The 22,168-nt window shown below is 41.5% G+C and overlaps 1 protein-coding gene across 1 annotated transcript; it reads right to left on the bottom strand.

Annotated features, from left to right (window-relative positions):
* Nucleotides 1–9,444: 9,444 nt before the first annotated feature.
* On the bottom strand, nt 9,445–21,909 carry LOC134615459 (pancreas/duodenum homeobox protein 1-like). The gene is made up of 2 exons (XM_063459977.1): nt 21,470–21,909; nt 9,445–10,019 (listed from the first exon to the last, which is right to left on the bottom strand). The coding sequence occupies exons 1-2, from the start codon at nt 21,807–21,809 to the stop codon at nt 9,742–9,744; spliced, it is 618 nt and encodes a 205-aa protein (XP_063316047.1). The 5' UTR covers nt 21,810–21,909; the 3' UTR covers nt 9,445–9,741.
* Nucleotides 21,910–22,168: the final 259 nt, after the last annotated feature.

The following is a 22,168-nucleotide window of genomic DNA, read 5'->3' as shown; positions in this document are numbered from 1 at the left end:
CCCCCTACACCACAGGGCTGATGCTGCCTGGTTCATGACTACTTCCGGTTCAAAGGTCATCAACACAGACTGCCTAAAACTCCAAACAAGCTGGTCTGGGCCTACTGTGGCTCCCATGCCGATCGGACCAAGTTTTTCCCTGCTCCAACAACTCCCATCCTGCTGTTCCAGCCACATGCGGTCAGAGACTCCCACGCTGATTGGTCCAAGTTCTCCCTGCTCCAACAACTCCCATCACGCTGTTCCAGCCGCATGCGGTCAGAGACTCCCAGGACGATCGGACCAAGTTCTCTCTGCTCCAACAACTCCCATCATGCTGTTCCAGCCACATGCAGTAAGAGACTCCCACGATGATTGGACCAAGTTCTCCCTGGTCCAACAACTCCCATCACGCTGTTCCAGCCACATGCGGTCAAAGTCTCCCAAGCCGATTGGACAAGTTTTCCCTGCTCCAACAACTCCCATCACGCTGTTCCAGCCACATGCGGTCAGACTCCCACGCCGATCGGACCAAGTTCTCCCAGCTCCAACAACTCCCATCATGCTGTTCCAGCCACATGCGGTCAGACTCCCACACCGATCGGACCAAGTTCTCCCAGCTCCAACAACTCTCATCACGCTGTTCCAGCCACATGCGGTCATTGACTCCCACGCTGATCGGACCAAGTTTTCCCTGCTCCAACAACTCCCATCACACTGTTCCAGCCACACGCAGTCAGACTACTCACCTCCTCTCCAGAACTGGCTGTTCGTTCCCGCTGGCTCTATGAGACCCCTTACCGGCTTATCGGGCCTTTTCCTGGACCAAACCTCCGTGTCCACCAAGTCTGGGTACTTTCCAGCCACATAGCTGACCTCTCGTTTGTTTCCTGTACCAGTCAAATCCACGAACCGTGAGTCTGCCTGTACGGGCCAAATCCATGAACACACAATTGTTCACACGTTTACGTTTTTACATACCGTATATTCTGGACTTTTTCCCGTTCAGGACTTAAGTCAGTTCACCTACTCCTGCCTGCTCTTTGTTCCATTCCTATTCGCTAGTTTCTTTTCGTCAAATTTCTACCGAACTAGTCTCCAGTCTATCTCAATTACATGCTTCCATCTTCCATTCCATGCTTCCATCAACGGCCACCACAATCATAGTACCAATTCGTTAGTTTTACACTGTTCCCTGATACATGAAATGTCCAGGTTCTTTAGCCTGCTACTAGTTATCCTTACATGCCCCCTGTAGTTCTGTTATATTTGCTATGTTTCTTGTTATTATTTACGATTGTGCATGGATATTGTCAGTTTCCCATTACTAATTCAGCTCTGGTAAGCATTTAATATTCACTACATATATAGCATTACCATCATATATCGCATATGTCTTATTCTATCACTTATGGACCTGGTACTGTTCTGAGGCAGTCATCACGTTCACATTTGTTACCATGTGTTATGGCCAATCTGTATACTTGCTCCCACGATAGGTATATTACTTATTTGGAGGACGATCACCTATTCGCTAAACCTTTTTTGTAACACGCCACACTCCTATGTTCATATGTATCGTCATGTTCCCTGGGACAAACCCTAGTGTACCAGGCTTTACCATACCATCATATGTTCCCCCTGACTCTACGTCAAAATAATCACGTATTATGCACTAAAGGTTATTTACTCATTGCTGCTATATTCTACTCAAGCAAGTTCATCATCCTAACCGACCCTTGTATCACTAAACCTACAGCAACTCCACTCTATCTGTTCTATGTTACATCAGCCAACGCTGGCACGCAATTCCTTTGCCAGGCCGTACACAGGCCCACGCCCGGGGATCCTTAATTCCCCACACATACACCCTCCTTCCCATGCTGGCACGACCATAATTAAATATTCTAAGTCCTACCGGGATAGCTCAAAACTGCCATCATAGCTTGGTATTCCATATCCCCCTATATGTATTTTAGCTTAAGAAGTCACAGGACCAATTAGCGGTCACTCATGACTCTGCCTATCCCCCATTATTGTCGCAGTATTGGTTAAACACTCCCCATGGTCTCTGGTAATGGCCTAGGATCCTCACCCTACTCACTTATAGGGATATTTGATTTATGTCCTATGAATCTTGTACCCACCATTGTAGGGTCAGGATTCTAACAACTATGTCCTCAGGTTACCTATTCATAGACCAGCCTCAAGAACAACCACCCCGATTATACAGGCGTATTTCGTTCACAGTAAGTCAAGCCCAATTCCAGTTCCAACTTGCCTCCCACCATCATTTCCCTTTAGGTTCTCCAATATCTCATTCCTCTGGCAAGGAAACCACATTCTACCCCAAGCAAGGTATGTTTACCCACCTCGCTACTACCCATTACCCGTCCCATTCTCGGATCCGCTATGTCAGCTATCAGCCTGGTACCCAGCTATGCCAGTAACTAGCCTCATCATTATCAGTTCCGTGAGGCCAACACCCATCTTCATCCGCATATGGAGGTACACGCCCCTCGGCCCAACACATAGCTAACGCCTCACATCAACCTCTCCAGGTTACGAGTTAGGGCCTCACCCAGCATGGCCTCTTATATTGACTCTTTTTACAGTCCCCAAGAGGCCAACATTCTTGCCACACCTTTCAGTGGCCCCTGCCCACTAGTCCAAATCACATGAAGTCAAACCGTTGATATCCACTCTACTTGCCTCCATACATAACATCAACGATGGACTACAGAGACTGGAATCTCCACAGGCACTGATGCACATCCCAGCCACAGGACTCCCAAATCCCTCTCATGGTTATGTTATCCTTTCAAATCCCTCCCTTAGCACATCGGTTTACATTATTACTCCCTCATACTTTGTGTCCCTGACCATACGCAAAGACATCTGGAAAGGTTAATTTAGTCTCCTTACTGATTGCCTCCCACGATGTCTTAGAGTACAAGTCTTACTACTACGATGATCTGTACGTCGTTCTATACACCAGAATCCCAGACTCAATCAGAAACTCACTATCCCAGAATTCATCCTAGCCTTCAGACTTTTGTGATGTAAGTGGCTCTACTTCTCCTCACCATAGAGAAGGTTTGCATCAACAACCTGGAGTTTTACCTCTAAGCACAGCCTTTCTGTCACTCAGTCGACTTCTACATCATGGTTTCCACACACCAGTTCCACACAGGTCTGGTCACACTCCTGTCCGGTATTCACGAGTGTCAGAACCTTCTGTCTGCATTAATAGACCCCGCAACACAATCACGTTGCTTAAGAAGGTATTCAACCATATTAATTACCCACCCCTAGCCTCAACTCATTGATTTCCTCTAAGGAATTCTCCCAGCACTATGCCAAAGGGGTTGACCAGAGCTTGGGTGGGCAAGACAGACATTTCCTATGCCTCCAAGCTTCTACCTATTCAGCCATCCCAAGGGCTTGTTCATGGCATTTTATGGAGGGATTGTCATGAATTTCCCACACGTGTAACTTTTAGAGCAAAGAGTAACCCCAAGCTGTTTATCTTATTTTCTAACACACTATGTTGACTAACACTCAATATTAGCGAATGTCCTGCAGTCACCGGTTATCTTAGATAACTTCCTCATGATAGAACACCCTCACTCCGCTTTGGTTAGTATTCACAAGACGATGGCACTTTTCCTCACTATGGGTTCCACTTTCACAAACTGACCTTCTTAGGCATTCATCTTGACACTAATAAGCTACAGAACATGTCCACCTACAAAGAAGGTACAGCGCATCGGAGTCCTGGGAACCTTTCCTTCTGAAGAACAAGCGGGGAGGGTGGGGGGAGAATGGATCTACAGTCCTACTGGGCACATTGAGGTTTGCCATGAGAATTATTCTGCACATTTATTTCCCGACCGCTGAGTCTTCTTCCCACCGACAGTTGCATTCTGGCACTAGTTGTAAGCAGACCTACACATATGGCTCAGGTTCATACCACATTGGATTGGGGGCCAGGTTATTCCCGCCATTTCTCATCATTTCCCAGTTACATGGACCAATGCGTCCGCGCACACTGATTTCACAGCCAATTTGGTGACTTTTGGTTCTGAGTTGCCTGGCCAGTTGAGACTCAAAAAAAAAAAAAAAAAAAGAATTTCTATTCCTCGTCAACATTTCTTTGGAATCTGCCCCATAGTGGCCGCCTACAAGGCCTGGGGAGGTATGATCGGATAGGGGAAGTCAAGTGATTTTCTGACAATAAAGCAGCTGGCTATACCCACATTCCATGGCTTAATACTGCACTAACTCGCCTCATGGCATTTGGCAGATTTCTGGATTGAGCTGCCCTCTCTGATTATACATCACAAGCATACAATAGACATTTCACCTTTACAACAAGTTTACCACCGATTACCATAAAACCGATATTCGTTCACTAGTCACCATTGCGACACTCCTCTCCTTTTTGCCCACACAATTTATAAAATCTCTCTTAACACTACAAAACTTACCTGGCTGGCTACACCATGTCTTAAGTGCCCATCCTGGTACCAAACAGTTCACATCCTCTTGCCATATGTAATACGTAGGGACAATCCTACGGGCAATAAGGTGCCGGTCAAAATGTCAGACCTTTACAGGTTATCACTCACAGGACCAAATCTCAATATGCCCCTATTTAACTGCAGGGCAAACCACTCACTACAGCTAAATTCATAATGTACCTCAGAACCCTCTTAACTAGGCGGGGACTCAACCCCAATGCCTTTTCGAGACATTCCTCCAGAATCAGGGCAGCATCAGCAGCTTCCAGAAAAATTTCCCTGCTCACACCATAAACATTAGGACGCTGGAAATCCACAGTATAATACTAGATACATACCACAACCAGAGCTAGATTTGAGTAGGACAAGCCGTTATGAATCTTGCAACGTAAAGATGTGTAATAAGGTATCTTATTCAACTTTTTGCCCTCTTTTATTACAGGCCTACCCGATACGTCGGTTTCGGCACACTACAACCGACTTGCTCATATATCTAACTTATCATGTATACGGCTTTTGTCCCCGACTACAAATTGGAAGGCGTAGCCTGTAGTTGTGGGAGGGGTTACCCGGCTATTTAAACTCAGGCCCCCTACACCACAGGGCTGATGCTGCCTGGTTCATCCCTCCCACCTCTCCCCTTATACATATTACTATTACAGGTGGGCCCTCTTTTATTACAGGCCTACCCGATACGTCGGTTTCGGCACACTACAACCGACTTGCTCATATATCTAACTTATCATGTATACGGCTTTTGTCCCCGACTACAAATATATATATATATATATATATATATATATATATATATATATTGTAAATGCCTTTCATTATTATTATATTTCAGTTATCATTATTATTATCACGTTAAATCCATGGTGTATGGCCTCACTGTCTGTGCCCAGAGAGATAATGATAATGTTCATTGACTGTTAAAACTATTGTTTCCTCCAAATATTGCGCAATATTGCATTATCTCTAGCAATAATAGTGACATGGCCTGGCTAATATGCCTGTTAAAGCAAATCTGTAATGTTTTTTCTACCTTTCAATGTTCCTTTCCTTACACACCTTGTATCTTAATGATTACACTCTACCATACCTCTTTCCTTTATTTATATTTATAATATTGTCTTCCTTGTGCCTCATCTTAATATGCTATCTCGCACCGCCATTTTGTTCTCCTCTGTCCACGATATCTGCAGTTTTCTCTTATGAGGGATTCTTTTTGAATGATGAGTTATTGATAAATTAGCTTAAATTTACTTAGCTTCAGCCCCTTCCACTGCCAGACATTGCCAAAGATCATGCTCATCATAACAAAAAATAATCGCTAGTTTATCTTATGTATAACTAAAAAGTTAAGGTGAATTAAAAAAATAACGAAATAAACAAAGAAGAAAAAAAAAAGATAACTTTAAAAACAAAGTTTGCAAAGTGCTGTTTTAAAAGAGGATATCACACACCTGTACATACTTTATTATGCTAAATGTCATATCATTCACATGTACAACAAAAGTTTAACAATACACTAAATATAGAAAAAATAGATATATTTACAACGCAAGAAGAAAGAAAATACCACATTTCAAGCTGATATATGAAACAAATGATCAGTAAGTGTCTGGCTCTCTAAGCTTTAAATGCAAATTATGGATTCACAAAGCTGTCTTTTTCACTTAATACCTTTTTAACAAGTGTTTCTTGAATTTTAACTATGTATTACATTCTACAATTCTTTTGAACAATCCACATCTTTACACTTTACACTTAACCTAAATATAATATTAAATACAATTCTAATGGCTTTCTTCGATTCTTTCAATAGTTTCTATAGAGTATATCAGTCCAGATGTGTTTTATAGCCTTGTACTTGTCTAGTGCATACAAAGTTGTTCTAGATAAGACATATTTACATAGTAAATCCATCCAATATACACAGAGCCATGTTATCACAGTATTAGGTCCCCTAATCAGGAGAGGGCACTAGGCTTCCAACAACCAAGTGCAGGATATAGTGGCATGAGGGTATGCCGAGCTTGATAGCCAACATCAGTTGTCCATGTGCTATAAACTATTCCATATCTCTTTCTTGGTAAGAATTCCACATCCTGCTCCCTTCAGCCATACTGGGCCCATTAACAACCTGGACTCCTAATGTTTTATTATTAACTCAAAATATTAAGTTAAAATAGCAAATATCCTTGCAGGGAAGTTGCAATAATTCCTAATTCCAAATCCTGCATGGCAGACTGTGCCTATCCTTGGATTATACTTTCTGCAGATACTTTTCTTTTCTTGAACCACGCTAGAAGTGTATCAAGAATGATCCATTCCTGTTACTGAACACTATTGAACTCTAGCTCCTTTATTCACAAACAGTTGGTTGTCAAAATGTATATTATTATTATTATTATATTGAAATAGCACCAACAAATTCCGTAGCGCTTTACAATGGTTGGACTAATAAACATGTCATTGTAACCAGACAAGTTTGACGCACAGAAACAGAGGGGTTTAAGCAGGGCCGGTGTAAGGATTTTTGCCGCCCTAGGCAAAAGAGAAATTTACTGCCGCCCCCTCCACCCCATGCGACATCACAATGCCCCACCCATATAATCTGCCATATGAACTAACACCAGTGCTGCATACACTGTGTGTTTTGGATTACAAAAACCTACAGGGACAGGCTATAGACACCAGAACCATTACATTAAGCTGCAGTGGTTCTGGGGACTATAGTGTCCCTTTAATGGGAGGTAAATTAGAGATTAGTGCCACAAAAATAATATACTAGATTGCCTACTTACAACCAGATGAGGATGGTGATGGGCTCTGACTGCAGTCTGGCTTCACTGGTCTGTTGTGAAACAGGCTCTCTGGAGGCTGTTTGTAACTTTGGTCACAAAATTTAATGTTCTGGGAGAACGGGAAGCAGCTCCATTTTTGGGGGGGGGCCCTTACACAACTCAAGGTCTGGGCCCCAGGGCCTGACTGGGAGTATGCCCATAAGGCCCACCCGCAAGTGCACCTACATGTTCCACCCATGAGTTAGCTCACAGAGAGTGGAGTGTGTAGGGGATGTGTTACGTGTTAGTGTAGAGGATCTAAAGTGTGTGCTTATGGAATGTAGTGTATAGGGATACCAGTTTGTGTAGATGATGCAGTGTGTGTAGTGAATGCAGTGTGTTTTTGTGTAAGGGCTAGAAAGCAGTGTGTTTGTGTGTAAGGGATGTATTTTGTGTTTCTGGTTGTGTGTAAGGGATGCTTTGTGTGAATCTGTGTTTGTATGCGTTAGGGATGCAAGATGTGTTCCTGTGTATGTAAGGGATGCAGTGTGTGTGTCTATGAGGGGTGCATTGAGTGTATGTAAGAGATGCATTGTGTTTCTGTGTGTGTATAAGAGAAGCAGTGTGTGTTTGCGTGTGTGTGTAAGAGATGCATTGTGAGTTTCTGTGTATATGTGCAAAGGATGTATTGTCTTTGTGTGTAAGGGTTGCATTGTGTGTGTGTGTGTGTGTGTGTAATGGATGCATTGTGTGTTTCTCTGTGTGTAAGGATGCATTGTGTGTTTCTGTGTATGTATACGGATGCATTGTGTGTGTGTGTGCATAGTGTGATAGAGAGAGTGTTTGGGGTAGGACAGGGGCTACCAGCCCCTTTGCGCTTTTCTTTCCCCTCTTCCCCAGCCTCTCTCCCCTCCTGTACCTTAGTGCTCTCCCCTACCCCACTGTCCCTCAGTGATCTCCCCTGTCCCTTAGTGATCTCCCTGCCCCCTTTCCCGTAGTGCGTTCCCCTCCTGTCTCTTAGAGCTCTCCTCTCCTGTCCCTTAGAGCTCTCCCCTCCTGTCTCCTAGTGCTCTCTCCTACACCTCCCCCCCCGTCCCTTGGTGCTCCCGCCATCCCTTAGTACTCTCTTCTACCCCCTGTCCCTTAGAGCTCTCCCCTGCCCCTTAGTGGTCCCTCCTCTCCTCCCCTGTCCCTTAGTGGTCTTTACTCTCCCTCTACCCCCCTCCCTTAGTGGTCTCTCCTCTTCTCCCCCCTTTTCCATTAGTGGTCTCTCATCTCCCCCTTAGTGGTCTCTGCTCTCCTCTGCCCCCCCCCCAGTTGTCTCTCTTCCCCCTCCTTAGTGGTCTCTCCTCCCCCCCTTTCCATAAGTCGTCTCTCCTATCCCCCCCTTTCCATTAGTGGTCTCTCCTCTCTTCCACCCCTTTCCATTAGTGGTCTCTTCTCTCCACCCTTTGTTGTCTCTCCTCCCCCCCAACCCTCCCTTACTGGTCTCTCCTCTCCCCCCACCCTGCCTTAGTGGTCTCTCCTTAAGCCCCCCTTCACCCCTTAGTGGTCTCTCCTCTCCCACCCGCCTTAGTGGTCTCTCCTCCACCCCACTGCCTCCCTTAGTAGACTCTCCCCATCCCCCACATTCTCCTCCCCCCTCTCCCTTAGGGGACTCTCCGCCACTTACGTTCTCCTCACCCCCCCACCCACATTCTCCTCACCCTCCCACCCTCCCTCCCACATTCTCCTGATTCCCCCCACCCTGTGTAGCATGGTTGAGCATCTCTCCTGTCCGCAGTACAGGAGCTTCTGTTTCCTGTACCCGGCCGGAGTAACAGGAAGGGCACACTTAATTAGCACTTGGGAGTGCTTCCTTCCTGCTGAGCCCTCATACTTGTGCGCAGCAGTGCTGCAGCCACCTGAGGCTCTCTAGAGAGCGCTCAGGTGGCTGCAGCATGAGAGGGACCGGCGATGAGAGCGCAGGGCACCCACTCCAATGTGGCACCCTAGGCAGCTGCCTAGGTCGCCTAATAGGAAGCGGTAAGGGAAGTATTAGGGAAGTAGATTGGTAGAATAGTATTCTATGTTTTTTTTGGAGCCATTAACAGTTTAATTGATATGCTTTTGTGAGTTTTTAATGATTTTTTGAAGGAGTAGAGACTGGGTGAGCATCTAACAGAAAAGGGAAGGAAGTTCCACAGGAACGGTGCAGCCCTAGAGAAGTCTTGAAGGCAAGCATCAGAGGTGGGAGTACAAACAGAGGATAGACGCAGGTCTTTGGCAGAGCGTTGGGGACTAGACGGGACATATTTGTGTATTAGGGAGGATAGATAGGTGGGAGCAGCATTATGTAAAGATTTGAAAGCAAGAACCAGAATTCATGCACAATGGATGCAAGGACTATCCCACACAAATAAATAATTTGCTTTTGAACATATATATATATTTGTTTGGTGTAAAAGACTTCACTGTTGAGTTAAACAAACTTTCTTGTGCCTTGATGCTGTCATTTCTTTTCTTAATCGTTGGGCTTCTTCTTTCTTCCACTTCATCCTCCTGTTCTGGAACCAAATCTTTATATGTCTCTCTGTCAAACACAAAAGGGCAGCAAGTTCGACTCTACGGGGCCTGGTAATGTATCGATTGAATAGGAACTCTTTCTCCAGTTCCAGTAGTTGAGATCTAGTGTATGCTGTACGTATCCTTTTCGAATCATCTGGTTCTGTATCAATAAAAGGATCACCTGTGCAAAGAGAATAATATAGAGGTGGTGTCAAGAATAGGAAGGACATGGTAAGATTCAAAACCAATGACAGTCTGTCCATCACACATGCCTATTGCACACTGAACTTAATTGTGGTAAACATGTTTCTGTTTAAGTTGGATGTATAATAGCAAGAAGTTGTACTAAAGCTGCCCATTTGTTTGATAAATGTAATGATCTTTTATAAGCAAAATAAATGTTCAGTTTAAGCTAAAATTATAAAAAACAAAACAAATGAAATATGTAGTCGAGAAGGAGTTCTTTACCCCCAGAAAAAAACGGAAAGGGTGTTGTGATGGTCAGCAGGAAGGCCGGGGCCAAATTCAATTAGTCTTGTTGTGTAAAAACATGTGTGGCAGAACTACTACTCATTCGTCTGTGTGTTCCCGTATTTCGTGTGTTTTACTCTTTTTCCATTCGGGAGTACTTCATATAAACAAAGTCCATTTGTCTCCCGAACGGGGACCACCCCTGTACCCCATTAGAACGTTCACACCAGTAACTTAAAGGGACGCTATAGTCACCAGAACAACTACAGCTTATTGTATTTGTCCTAGTGAGTAGAATCATTACCTTCAGGCTTTTTGCTGTAAACACTCTTTTCACAACGTCTTTTCAGAGAAAATGCAGTGTTTACATTACAGCCTAGTGATAACTTCACTGGCCACTCCTTAGATGGCTGCTAGAGCTGCTTCCTATCTCAGTCTTGCCTAGTTTGCATCACAACATATCAGTATCTCCACCCTCTGCATGCAGACACTGAACTTTCCTCATAGAGGTGCATTGATTAAATTAAGCTCTATGAGCAGATGCTGATTGGCCAGGGTTGTGTTTGACTTGTGTTGGCTCTGCCCCTGATCTGCCTCCTTGACAGTCCCAGCCAATTCTATGAGGAAGCATTGTGATTGGCTCAGAACAACACTTCTGATTATGTCAGCATACTACTTGCATTTCTGAGGCAGATAGGGGCAGAGCCAGCAGCTTCAGGCTTGAATACAAGTAAGATTTTACTATATTTATTGAGGCAAGAGGGGGTCAGGGAGGCTAGATGGTGGTTTTAACACTATAGAGTCAGAAATATATGTTTGTGTTCCTGACCCTATAGTGCTCCTTTAACCCCTTAGTGACCAGAACGCTTTTCAATTTTCTTACTGTTTGGGACCAGGGCTGTTTTTACATTTCTGCGGTGTTTGTGTTTAGCTGTAACTTTTCCTCTTACTCATTTACTGTACCCACAACACAAGTTACATTGTGACACTGATATCTGTCAGGCATCCCTGAATAACCTTTCACATGTATATATTATTTAAAGGAAGACAACCTAAAGTATTAAATTTGGGGTATTTTCACTTTTTTCATGCAACCATTTTACCGCCAATCTATGCCAAATTTAAAAAAAAAAAAATAATTGGTGATTTTTTTGACACACATAGCAATTTAAGAATACATGTACTGAGAACTTTAAGGGGTACTGCCAAAAAACACCCCAATATGTGTTCAGCAACATCTCCTGAGTACAGTGATACCGCCCATGTATAAGTGTGTAAGGTTCTCTGGGGGCTAAAATACTTTTTTGGAGGGTATGCATTCCAGTTTTCCAACTTGAAATTTTTACAGCTGGTCATCATGCACCCATGTCCTATTTGGGACATTTTTGAAGCCGGCCAATGTAATTTACTCCCATCAAACCATTTATTTGTGAAAGGTAGACAACCCAGGGTATTCAATATGAGGTATGTCCAGTCTTTTTTAGTAGCCACATAGTCACAAACACTGGCCAAAGTTAGCATTTATATTTGTTTGGGTGGGTGTTAAAAAATGAAAAAAAAAACATTATAAACACTAACTTTAGCCAGTGTTTGTGACTAAATGACTACTAAAAAAGACTGGACATACCCTATTTGCAATACCTTGGGTTGTCTTCTTGTGCAAATGGTATGCCATCATGGGGGTAATTCTCATTCCTAGGCTACCATACACTCTCAAAGGCAACATAACCAATCTGGCAAATTTTAATGTAAAAACACTGCCTTATATTTTACCATGTAACTTTCAAAAACACTATAAAACCTGTACATGGGGGGTACTGTTATACACAGGAGACTTTGCTGAACACAAACATTAGTGTTTCAAAACAGTAAAACATATTACAACAATGATATCATCAGTGAAAGTGCCGTTTGTGTGTGACAATATCATTGCTGTGATATGTTTTACTGTTTTGAAACACTAATATTTGTGTTCAGAGAAGTCTACCGAGTAAAACAGTACCCCCCATGTACTGGTTTTAGGGTGTCTTGGAAAGTTGCAGGGTTAAATATAGTGCTAGCAAATTAAATTCTCTGGACTTTCGGCATGGGTTGTCAGACAGGTTCCCCAAATTGCTATCAATAAAATTACTTAATTATGTAAAAATATTACATGAATATGCACGTAGAATTTAAATATATATACATATTTATATGTTTGAAGTCTACGTGTATAGTTATGAAATTATTTATGTAATTATGTATATGGAATATGTATATTTCGTATTATTTTTATTTATTGATATATACATAGATATATAAATAAATTCATTATAAGTGTATTTTGATATAAGTATATATACATATATATATAGAGATCGAAGGTAGGAAAAGCACTCCAAGGACTTCTTTCAATGTAGAAAATAAGTAAATTTTATTCGGCAACTGCCATGAAAACTGCCATGGCAGTTGCCGAATAAAATTTACTTATTTTCTACATTGAAAGAAGTCCTTGGAGTGCTTTCCCTACCTTCGATCTCTATAAATTTTGCTGACAAGCACCGGGCTATACCTACATCTTTACAGGAGTGCAAGCATTGGACAGTATTACATATATATATAATTTTTTTATTTTTAATAATTTTTTATTTTTTATAATATATATATATATATATATATATATATACAATATATATAGTTATTATATATATTATATATATACATGTGTAATTTTACTCTAAGTGTATTTTTATATTAATATATGTATATACATATTATATATAGATATTTAAAAAAAATGTATTAACTTTATTTTATTTTTTTAACTCTTTTTTTTTTACTTTTTTCACCATCAGGGGGACTGCCTGTCAGTTCAGGCAGTTCCCCTGGTGGCAGCACTATGGACACCTATTGCGGCCTTGTGACCGCTCTTTTAGAGCGGTCACATGGCCCTCGGGGGTACTAAGTTGCAGAGGGGGGGACTGTCTGGGCTGTCAGACAGTCCCCCCATAGAAGAAGAAGTCCGATCGCCGGCGGGGTAAAGGCGGCAATCGGTAAGTACTTGGTAGCGGGAGGGAAAGGGTTAAAAAAAATGTAATTCATAAAAGTCGTGTGTGTTCCGATAAACCTCAGTTGACTCCCAGGACTATGTTTCGTCTGGTTACTGGTAGAATGGATGTCTGTTTGTTTTAATGGTTCCAGAGTTCCTGAAGTAAGGAATTAGCAGAGGTAGCCAGTCGGGTCACTACAACATGGAACTAACGTAACAAAATATCTTGGTAGAAAAAAAACTTTTTATGTGAAAAAAAGGATGGCTCTAATGGTGTTATTTGGTTCGTATGGTGCGTTTGAATGTATAGAAATGCGACACCATAGGAGTATCCAGTTTATTACAGGAAACTCGGGTTGTCAGATAACAGTCTCAAGGTAGTGACTTTTCCTATCTATAAGGAAGGGGGCGTATACAGAACAAGGAGTTTATAGGTCTGGATTAACATAGGGGCTGATGGAGAAGGCAAACATTTAAGTAACACAGTCAAATATTATGTATAAAAGGGACAATATAGCCATTATAACCACAACAGCTTAATGTAGAAGTTACGATAGAAAGAGCTTTCAGAGGCTCCTCCCTGCACCTCAAGCCCCTCGTCAGTGATTTGCCTAACATGTTGACTTTTACCAGACTTGGGATTGCAGATGGTGTATCCCAGTTTCATTATAACCCATGGAAAGCATAGAAAGCAAGGTTACTGCTCTCAACCACAAGGCAAAAGATATTCTGGGGAACTTTGCCATGGAAATAATTAAAGAATTTATTTTGAATCAAACATTTCCACCCATGAAGCTCTGGGTACTTTCCTAAACAACCTATTTTTGTTTCAGTCATTTGCAAAGGACATTTCTCTAAAACAAATCACATTACAGGTTCTGTAATAGAAGAAACAAACATAATTGTAATGAGATATTAGGAAAGGTTACCATTAAAAGGGAAATGTTGTTTTTGACAAATAAAGAATTAGATATTTTGACCAGGGTCCAACTGATTCTTGCCACTGCAGAATCAGTCTACACCGGTCTTGAAAAAAGATAGGTCATAGTGTTGGTTTACCTTCCTATTGAAGATGCATATTTTTGGAAGTGGGACAGAAACTCGGGGTAATTTTTTAACCCTGTAGTACGCTCTTGGCATACATGGTTCAAAGCAGAGAGATATGTAACAGTCTTATAATGTGGGGGTGTTCTTCAGTAGGACTAGAGTCTGCCAAATACCATATTTTTTCTCTTGGCTTTGTCATTGAGTAAATTGACCCTCATAGTGAGTCAGAATGAGAAGTCTGTAGGTGATGGAACAAAACATGCATTTTCCCACAGTATGGTGTAATTTGACCGTGTCATCCCCAGCTACTTGTTAAAGTGCAGAGTTCTCATATCCTAGTGTTGAGTGTGGTTGAGCGTAAGTCATGTGTTTTTCTTAAGAGGTCCTCTGGTGGTTGGAATATTACATTCCTCTATCTGAGGTCCTCTACACTGCCTTTTTTTTTAGTCTGGCTCCCTTTGCCATTTTAAGTTTAGGCTTCAAGTAGAGATGTTCTCCTATATTTTGAAATTGTAAGTATTTTGGCAATGATCAGAAACAGTTGTGAATTAGTATTTAAAAGAGTCATTAAAGAGCTCAGCATAAACATGACTGCTCTGGTGGACACTTGTTCCACCTCCCATAGATAAGTATTTTTATAAGGTCAACGGACTGGGGATAAACACCTTACCAGCTACATTAAAAAAGTAATGCCCTCTCCTAGTCTCTCAATATCTCTACATCTACTTCTTCCTGGCCTTCCCTAACACGATAAAAATAAAACCTTACAAAAAAACAGAGAACATTTGTTTTTGGAAGGTTTTATTACTAGTTAGATCACATCAATGAAGATATATCTTAGATTTTGCATGGATAATCCAAAGGGATTTTTTATGAAGTCTTCTTTTATGGTAACTTTAACTGGATAGACAACCTACTCCATAAATTAAAACCATACCCCATTCCACAAAGGGTCTTCAAATAGTAGGATGCCTCCTGGTTGATAGGCACTAGAACCCTGGTAATAAATATTAATAAACAATTTATGAATGAGCAGATAGGGGGCCTGAGCAGGTCTCCCTAGTTCAGGCGTAGGCAACCTTCGGCACTCCAGATGTTTTGAACTACACCTCCCATGATGCTTCAACAGCAGTATGGGTGTAAGAGCATTATGGGAGATGTAGTCCACAACATCTGGAGTGCCGAAGGTTGCCTATCCCTGCCCTAGTTTATAGAGGGTTTGCTAAGGTTGTCACCCTCTACACATCGGTTGGGAAATTGTCCACATTGACCTATCATGCAGGCCAAAGTGGTTACAAGTGGTTACATTGCCACTAATCCACCCCTTTTTCTTAATGCTCACATTGCCACATATAACATCCAAGCTACTCCTGGACTTCCTTGTAATTAATAATTATTTTGTAATTTTCACTGTTTTTGCATCTGAATGCACGGACTGAAAACTGGCTGACTTAATTTTACAATCCAGGACTAATTTCTAAGAATTTCAGTCCCACATAATTTCGTAGCTAGTGTGTTCCATGATAGAGCACTTTTGGAGAATATGATACTATTTTGCATGAATTTGGATTCAGAATTCAGATCAATTCAGAAGTGGTTAGGCAAATTTTCATATAAAATTGATGATTTAGTGAAACCCCTAGAGAATATTACATGATCTGAATATTCTAAAATCACTCCAATCTTTCTATTTGTCACAAGTTTAGAAAAACAAAAACTGGACATTTATACATTAACCCCATCATGTGCGCCACAGCTCTAATTAATTTTTTTTACCAAGTGTTTAGCATGAATCCGTCTTATAACGAAGCAGTGATGTAGATATATGATTGGTATACTACACAGTCATAAGGGGCGAGAACTCAGCTGAAACCATCAATGTCATTCTCAGGAGCCCTATTATCAAATTGAATGGGCTCCATACCTCGGCCAGACACTTGCTGTGTTTTTGGGGAAGTCTTATGGAGCTTGCAGTTCACTAACAGCTGGAAGTCTGTATTTGTCCATTTCTGCCATTGACCACCAAAGTTTTTACTCTACAATGCCCTAATGCATTGTAAACCTCCATGACTCCCACTTGTTTCATTTAGACCAATTTCCCACACTTAGGTCTTATACCATTATATCCCCTTTTCAAATGAGAATATAATGGGCTGTTATCTGAAATATATTAAGCTACAGATTAAAGCATTCCAACAGTTTAAAATTGATTTTGCGTTATCAGAGGTAGATATTGCTTGTGAGTATAATAAGCTTTTGAAAACATTTACTGAATGGGGCTGGGGAGATAAGAGCGTCAACTTCTGCCATATGACATAGTTTCTAGAAACTAACAATCAAAATAGAATTGCATGCTGATTGATACGTATATGAAACCAACCAAATGTTACACTAAAAAATATAACCCTGTGTTTGACTAGAACATTATTTTACAAACATGTGATAATCGGGGCACATGAAAGGAAAGTAGTCGCCTTATACAACACATATTAAAAGGACATAAAACATGATTAAATCACATTAAGAAATGTTGCATAAACAAAGACTTTGTATTGCTTTAAATATAGTTTTTTAATTGTTTTTTATATTTTTTCTTTACAATTAGTAGTGTAATCGTATTTTTTGCAATAATAATAAAATGTGTCGGATCTGCTCTATGAAAAATTATCAAAATAAAAAAAAGGAATAATTAGTCCCAAACTGTGTAAATAAACGAACAAAGGTTAAAATAAAGTAATAGGATTCTCAATACCCTCTATTAAAATGCTTGTTCTGTTCAATGTTTTTTTACATAGAAGTGTGGCTGTGCAATGGGGAATTATCCAAGCAGATGAACCTATACCTGCCTGTCCCTTTTATTGCCTGTCAACCTGGTTTTGGAATGAGGATAAATAATAATATCCCTTGAGAAACCTCTTTAGTTTCTCAGGGATGTTAGGAATTAGCAAGGGCATCAGATTCCATATCCCATATCATTAAGGAGGGACCTGCACAGTGGCTCTTCCCCCTTTTGATCTCATGATTATGGTCATCAGCTATCTGACCCTGATGAAGGGACAATATAGGCTCCAAAACCAATACAGCTTAATATAGAGCAGGGGTTCTCAACTCGCAGCAATATAGGCTCCAAAACCAATACAGCTTAATATAGAGCAGGGGTTCTCAACCCAGTCCTCAGGACCCACTACCAGTCCAGGATTTGGGGATTACCTGGGTGTGTCTAAGGTGTTTAGAAAAAAGGGGGAAAAAAACACCTTAGACTCTAAGGTGTTTTTTTTTTCTTTTTCTAAACACCTTAGACACACCCAGGTAATCCCTAAACCCTGGACTGGTAGGGGGTCCTTGAGGACAAGGTTGAGAACCCCTGACATAGAGGTTCTGGCTGGAGCAAAGAGCCTGTCCCTCAAGGCTGAGCACTGTAATTGCTGCTGCCTAAGCCCACCTCTCGCGGTTTTCATTTGGATAGTCACAATAGGAGCTTCTGGAGTTCAATCCTCAATGATTGCAGGAACGACGTTCATCGTCTATACGCTCTGCATCATCCATGAAGATGCTAAACGTTCCCCATAGAGATGCACTGACTTCATTCATTTCTATGAGGAGATGCTGATTGGTGCAGTGTGGGATTTTCCATGCATGCACAATAGCCTCCCAATGCATTCCTATTGGGTCGGCTGAGATCATCAGGACTGATGATCTCAGCCAATGGAGGCTGGCAACCACACAGATATCAGCAAGCCGAGAAGACTAAAATGCTTTTTTTTGCTTAAATTAGGAGGGCCCGAACATCAAAATAGGTAGGGTAATAATCTAGCATAAGGAATACATGTTTGGTTCCTAATGCTACATTAGCACCTCAGTACTCATTCTCACCTATTATTACTAGTGCTATTATTATTCTTTATAAAACGGCAACATATTCCAGAGTGCTGTACAATAGGTGGACTAACAAACAACTATTTGAGGCAAGTAAAATTGGATGTACAGAAACAAAATGTGTTAAGCACATTCCTCAAACAAGCTTAGCTATTTCTAATTCGCTTCCCCTACACATATTTTTCACAATCTGGTCTATAATTCCCAAATTATTCTTTCCATTTTCACCTTCATTAGATCATGTAATATAACATAAAATGTTGTTATCTGCACCTTAAAAGGCATGCTACCGTGATGGTACATCTCAAGGGCCACATCATTCCTTTAAATATACACTAGCCTTTCCTAAAAGATTTTTCCCCAACCTCTAGATCTCAGACTCAGAAGTTCATCAAAAACAATATCTGCAGGAAAACATATCATCATGCAGGATAATTCCACTTCTTTTCCCTGTTTCTTATCACATAATTAGTGGTTCTTAGCACATTTCAGTCTCCTGCCTTCCTATTCTACAGTTTTCCCATGTTTTTTACAGATACAGGCATCAAGCCTATGAATCTTTCCACTCCCCTATTCATTGTTCTTACTCTTGTGTATGTAAATGAAAAGGGCATTGCTTACGTTACACAATAAATCTTTATCTTTAATTTTGACTCTTAACAGTATACTTAAAGGGACACACCGGTCACCATAACAACTTCATTTAAATTAAGTTGTTTTTAGTGTCATAGGCCCAGGCGCAATCCTACCTTAAGGGGTTAAACGGTTTCCTGAATGGTTTAACCCAAAAGTGTCTCTAGCACTGATCTGCCGATTCCCCAGAGGGCAGACAGCTTCTGAATCTCAGCTTCAGGAAGACCAGAGAGCCGCTGGGCAGGGGCACCACTGATGGGCCTTGAGCAAGCATGTCAAACTCGCAGCCCTCGGGAAAAATGCGGCCCACAATGGACATCTTTGTGGCCCGGAGAGTTGCGAGTGCAGGCTTAGTGTTAAAGCAGAGTAGGCACCTGCTTTCTACACATTGCAGGTGCATACTCTGCTAAAAGTTACCCGGCCGGGGAGGAGAGGATCCTGGCGGCAGCGAGGGAGCTCAGCCTTCTTGCTCCTCACTGCTCCCTCGCGCGCGCCGGCTGTAGTGATGCGGGGTGCCGGAATATGACATCCAGATAGAAGAGGGGCCAAACCAGCTCCCAAAGGTAGGAAGCAATAAATACAATTATGTGCGTGCAAGAATGTGTAAATGTGTATGTGTGTCTGTCAGTGAGTGAGTGTGTGTGTGTGTGTGTGTGTGTGTGCATGTGCGTGTGTGTCAGTGAGTTTGTGTGTGTCTGTCAGTGTGTGGGTGTTTCTCATTGTGTGCGTCTGTCAGTGAGTGAGTGTGTGTGTAGGTGTGTGTGTGTGGGGGGGTGTTTGTGTCTGTCAGTGAGTGTGTGTCTCTGTGTGTGTCTGTCAGTGAGTGTGTGTATGTGCGTGTGTTTGTGTCAGTGAGTGTCTGTGTGTCTGTCAGTGAGTGTGTCGGTCTCTGTGTTTAAGTGTGTGTGTCTGTCAGTGAGTGTGTTTGTGTATGTGTGTGTCATTGCGTGTGTATGTGTGTTGGTCAGTGTTGCATTGGCTGCGACTTGACAGTGGAGTACCTGGAGGTGCATGGAGGCACGCAACGCCAAGTCACATTCCGACATGACATCGACGTGCTCCACCTTCACAGGGTTTCAAGAAGTAGCGGAAGTATCAGATTATGCACAGGGTGCGGACGGCGCCATTTGGGGTATACAAGAGGCAGGACTCCAGAGTCACATACTGGAAGCGGATATGTGAGTGGAGTCTGCTTGTTGGCTAGAGGGGGCTACTGGGATTTAGTAGAGGAGGGTGCTGTGGTTTAGCAAAGGGGAATGCTGGTTTTTTTTTAATACTGTACTTTTCAGAATAAACCTATGTTTCTATGAATTTATTTATTTATTTATTTATTTTTTGGCGGCCCACATAAACTTAAACCTTGTTTATGTGGCCCATACTAGACTTTGAGTTTGACATGCTTGGCCTAGAGTATCAGCTGAGGGTCCCTTTAAATATAAGTTATAATGTATATACAAAGGGGAGAGATAGTGAAAGACTTAAAGAGAGGTTTGATATTAAGGTTTCTTCCATTGCTATAAAAAATAAATTAGGGGCCTTCTTATAGAACTGCAATAAAGGCCATAAACGCAAGGTGTAAAATTGCAGTACAATGATTAGAACCAGTGGTTTTCATGCAGAGTGCTGTGGCACAATTTGAAAAAACTTGGAAGCATCCAAAATGCCACTAACATAAGTATCTGAGCATATATGAAAAACCATAAAGGTAATGGGAACACAAAATTCCCACTTATCCAAATGGAAGACAGGTTGCCAAGCATAGAAATGAGGCCACTGCCCGCTCTCGAAATCCACATGAGGTTTAATATTCACAAAACGAAAGGTAACAAACAGGGAGAAAGGCCACACCAAACACCTAACACGTTCCAGACCTACAGGTCCTTAGACTGTCCTTAGACCTGTGGGTCCGAAACGCCTTAGGTGTTTAGTGTGACGTTTCCCCTGTTTGTTACCATTTATTTTGTGCCTATTAAACCGACTGTGGACTTCGAGCACTGCGGTAGTGTTATTTCGATTCTTTTCTGTATCTCAAGCCACCTCAAAGTGTGCCATGAGTATAGACTTCGTGACTGTAACAGGCTGAAGGCACTCAGCAGATTGGCTATTAGTACTCATAAGGTCTCAAGTAGATGTGACATTATAAACTGCTGTTGAAGATAAAATGGAAAAAATAGAAACCTTTCTCAAAATGATGTCACCCTGAATTTAGAATATATAAACACTTCATAACACATTTTATCTAGCTCTATTTACCATATGTATTTATTTAATTGTAGCAAATACGTAAACGGATCAATGTAGTGGGGAAACGTTTTCAAAAGAATGTAATTTACATTTTCTTGTATAATTGTGATACATAGTAAAATGCAAGGTCCAGAATTTACATAGTATAGAATTCAACGTACTGGATATCACAGCCTAGAACTCCGTCACCAAAAAAGTTTAAAATTGGACTAAAAACTTTTTTAAAAAAAATTCTAAAATCTCAGATGAGTGATTGAGCAATAAAAATTCAGGATATTTTTACCACCATGCAATAGAATTAATGAAAACAAATAAAGCAAAGAGTTACTCACCTTCCCAATTCACACTGATGTTACTGGGATGGAATTTAGTTGATTTCATCCAAGGATAATGACAACTTTCAGAGTCCTCTTCAACAGTTGCTGGGGTTTGAGTGACAGGAAGAAAGTGAGCAATCTCAGACTGGGCACTGTTATAGAATGGCACAGAACACGGATCATATAAACAATCTGTCACTTTGTCATTGTCTCTGGTGTGTACCAGTGTCATCTCCCAATTCTGCTGACCAGAGCAAGGTATGCTGTATAGACATGAAGGCAATTGGTTGAACTGTCCTGCTTGGTTGTCAAACACACCAATTCCAGTTTCATAGAAAGCATTGCAACTTTCCATGGCTGTCCGGCAATGTGTCTGCTGTAAATCACAGTCTTTCTGTGAAGAAGGTGTGTTGAGAATGCCTGAGATATAAAGGTAGTATACCTGCCCAGCTACATGTGACTGTTATTGTGTAACTTGCTGGTAGAGGGAGCTTTGGATCCCTTATATTTTATAGCTGAATCCAAATCTCAAACATGACTGATTTATAACCCTACATAATTTATGGATTCTGTCTTATCTGCTAATGAGTGTTTGTGCACAGTCACATTTTACCCACAAGTTAAAATGACAGGATTGTCAATATCTCCTTGGCATCCTATATATGTCCATCTTTTTAAATGATTTGCAAAAAGAATAGTTGGTAGAAAGAACCC

This window comes from Pelobates fuscus, chromosome 6 (assembly GCF_036172605.1).
Source record: "Pelobates fuscus isolate aPelFus1 chromosome 6, aPelFus1.pri, whole genome shotgun sequence".
Classification (NCBI taxonomy): domain Eukaryota; kingdom Metazoa; phylum Chordata; class Amphibia; order Anura; family Pelobatidae; genus Pelobates; species Pelobates fuscus.
Note: the sequence above shows the minus strand (reverse complement) of the source record. Positions and strands in the feature narration are given on the sequence as shown.

Bases quoted from the DNA above. Each gene is read 5' to 3' on its own strand.
- LOC134615459 (XM_063459977.1), bottom strand. From the start codon at position 21,809: ATGGAAAGTTGCAATGCTTTCTATGAAACTGGAATTGGTGTGTTTGAC. The intron at 10,020-21,469 runs GTGAGTAACTCT...CTCTTTGCACAG, and splicing joins CATCAGTGTGAATTGGGAAG to GTGATCCTTTTATTGATACA.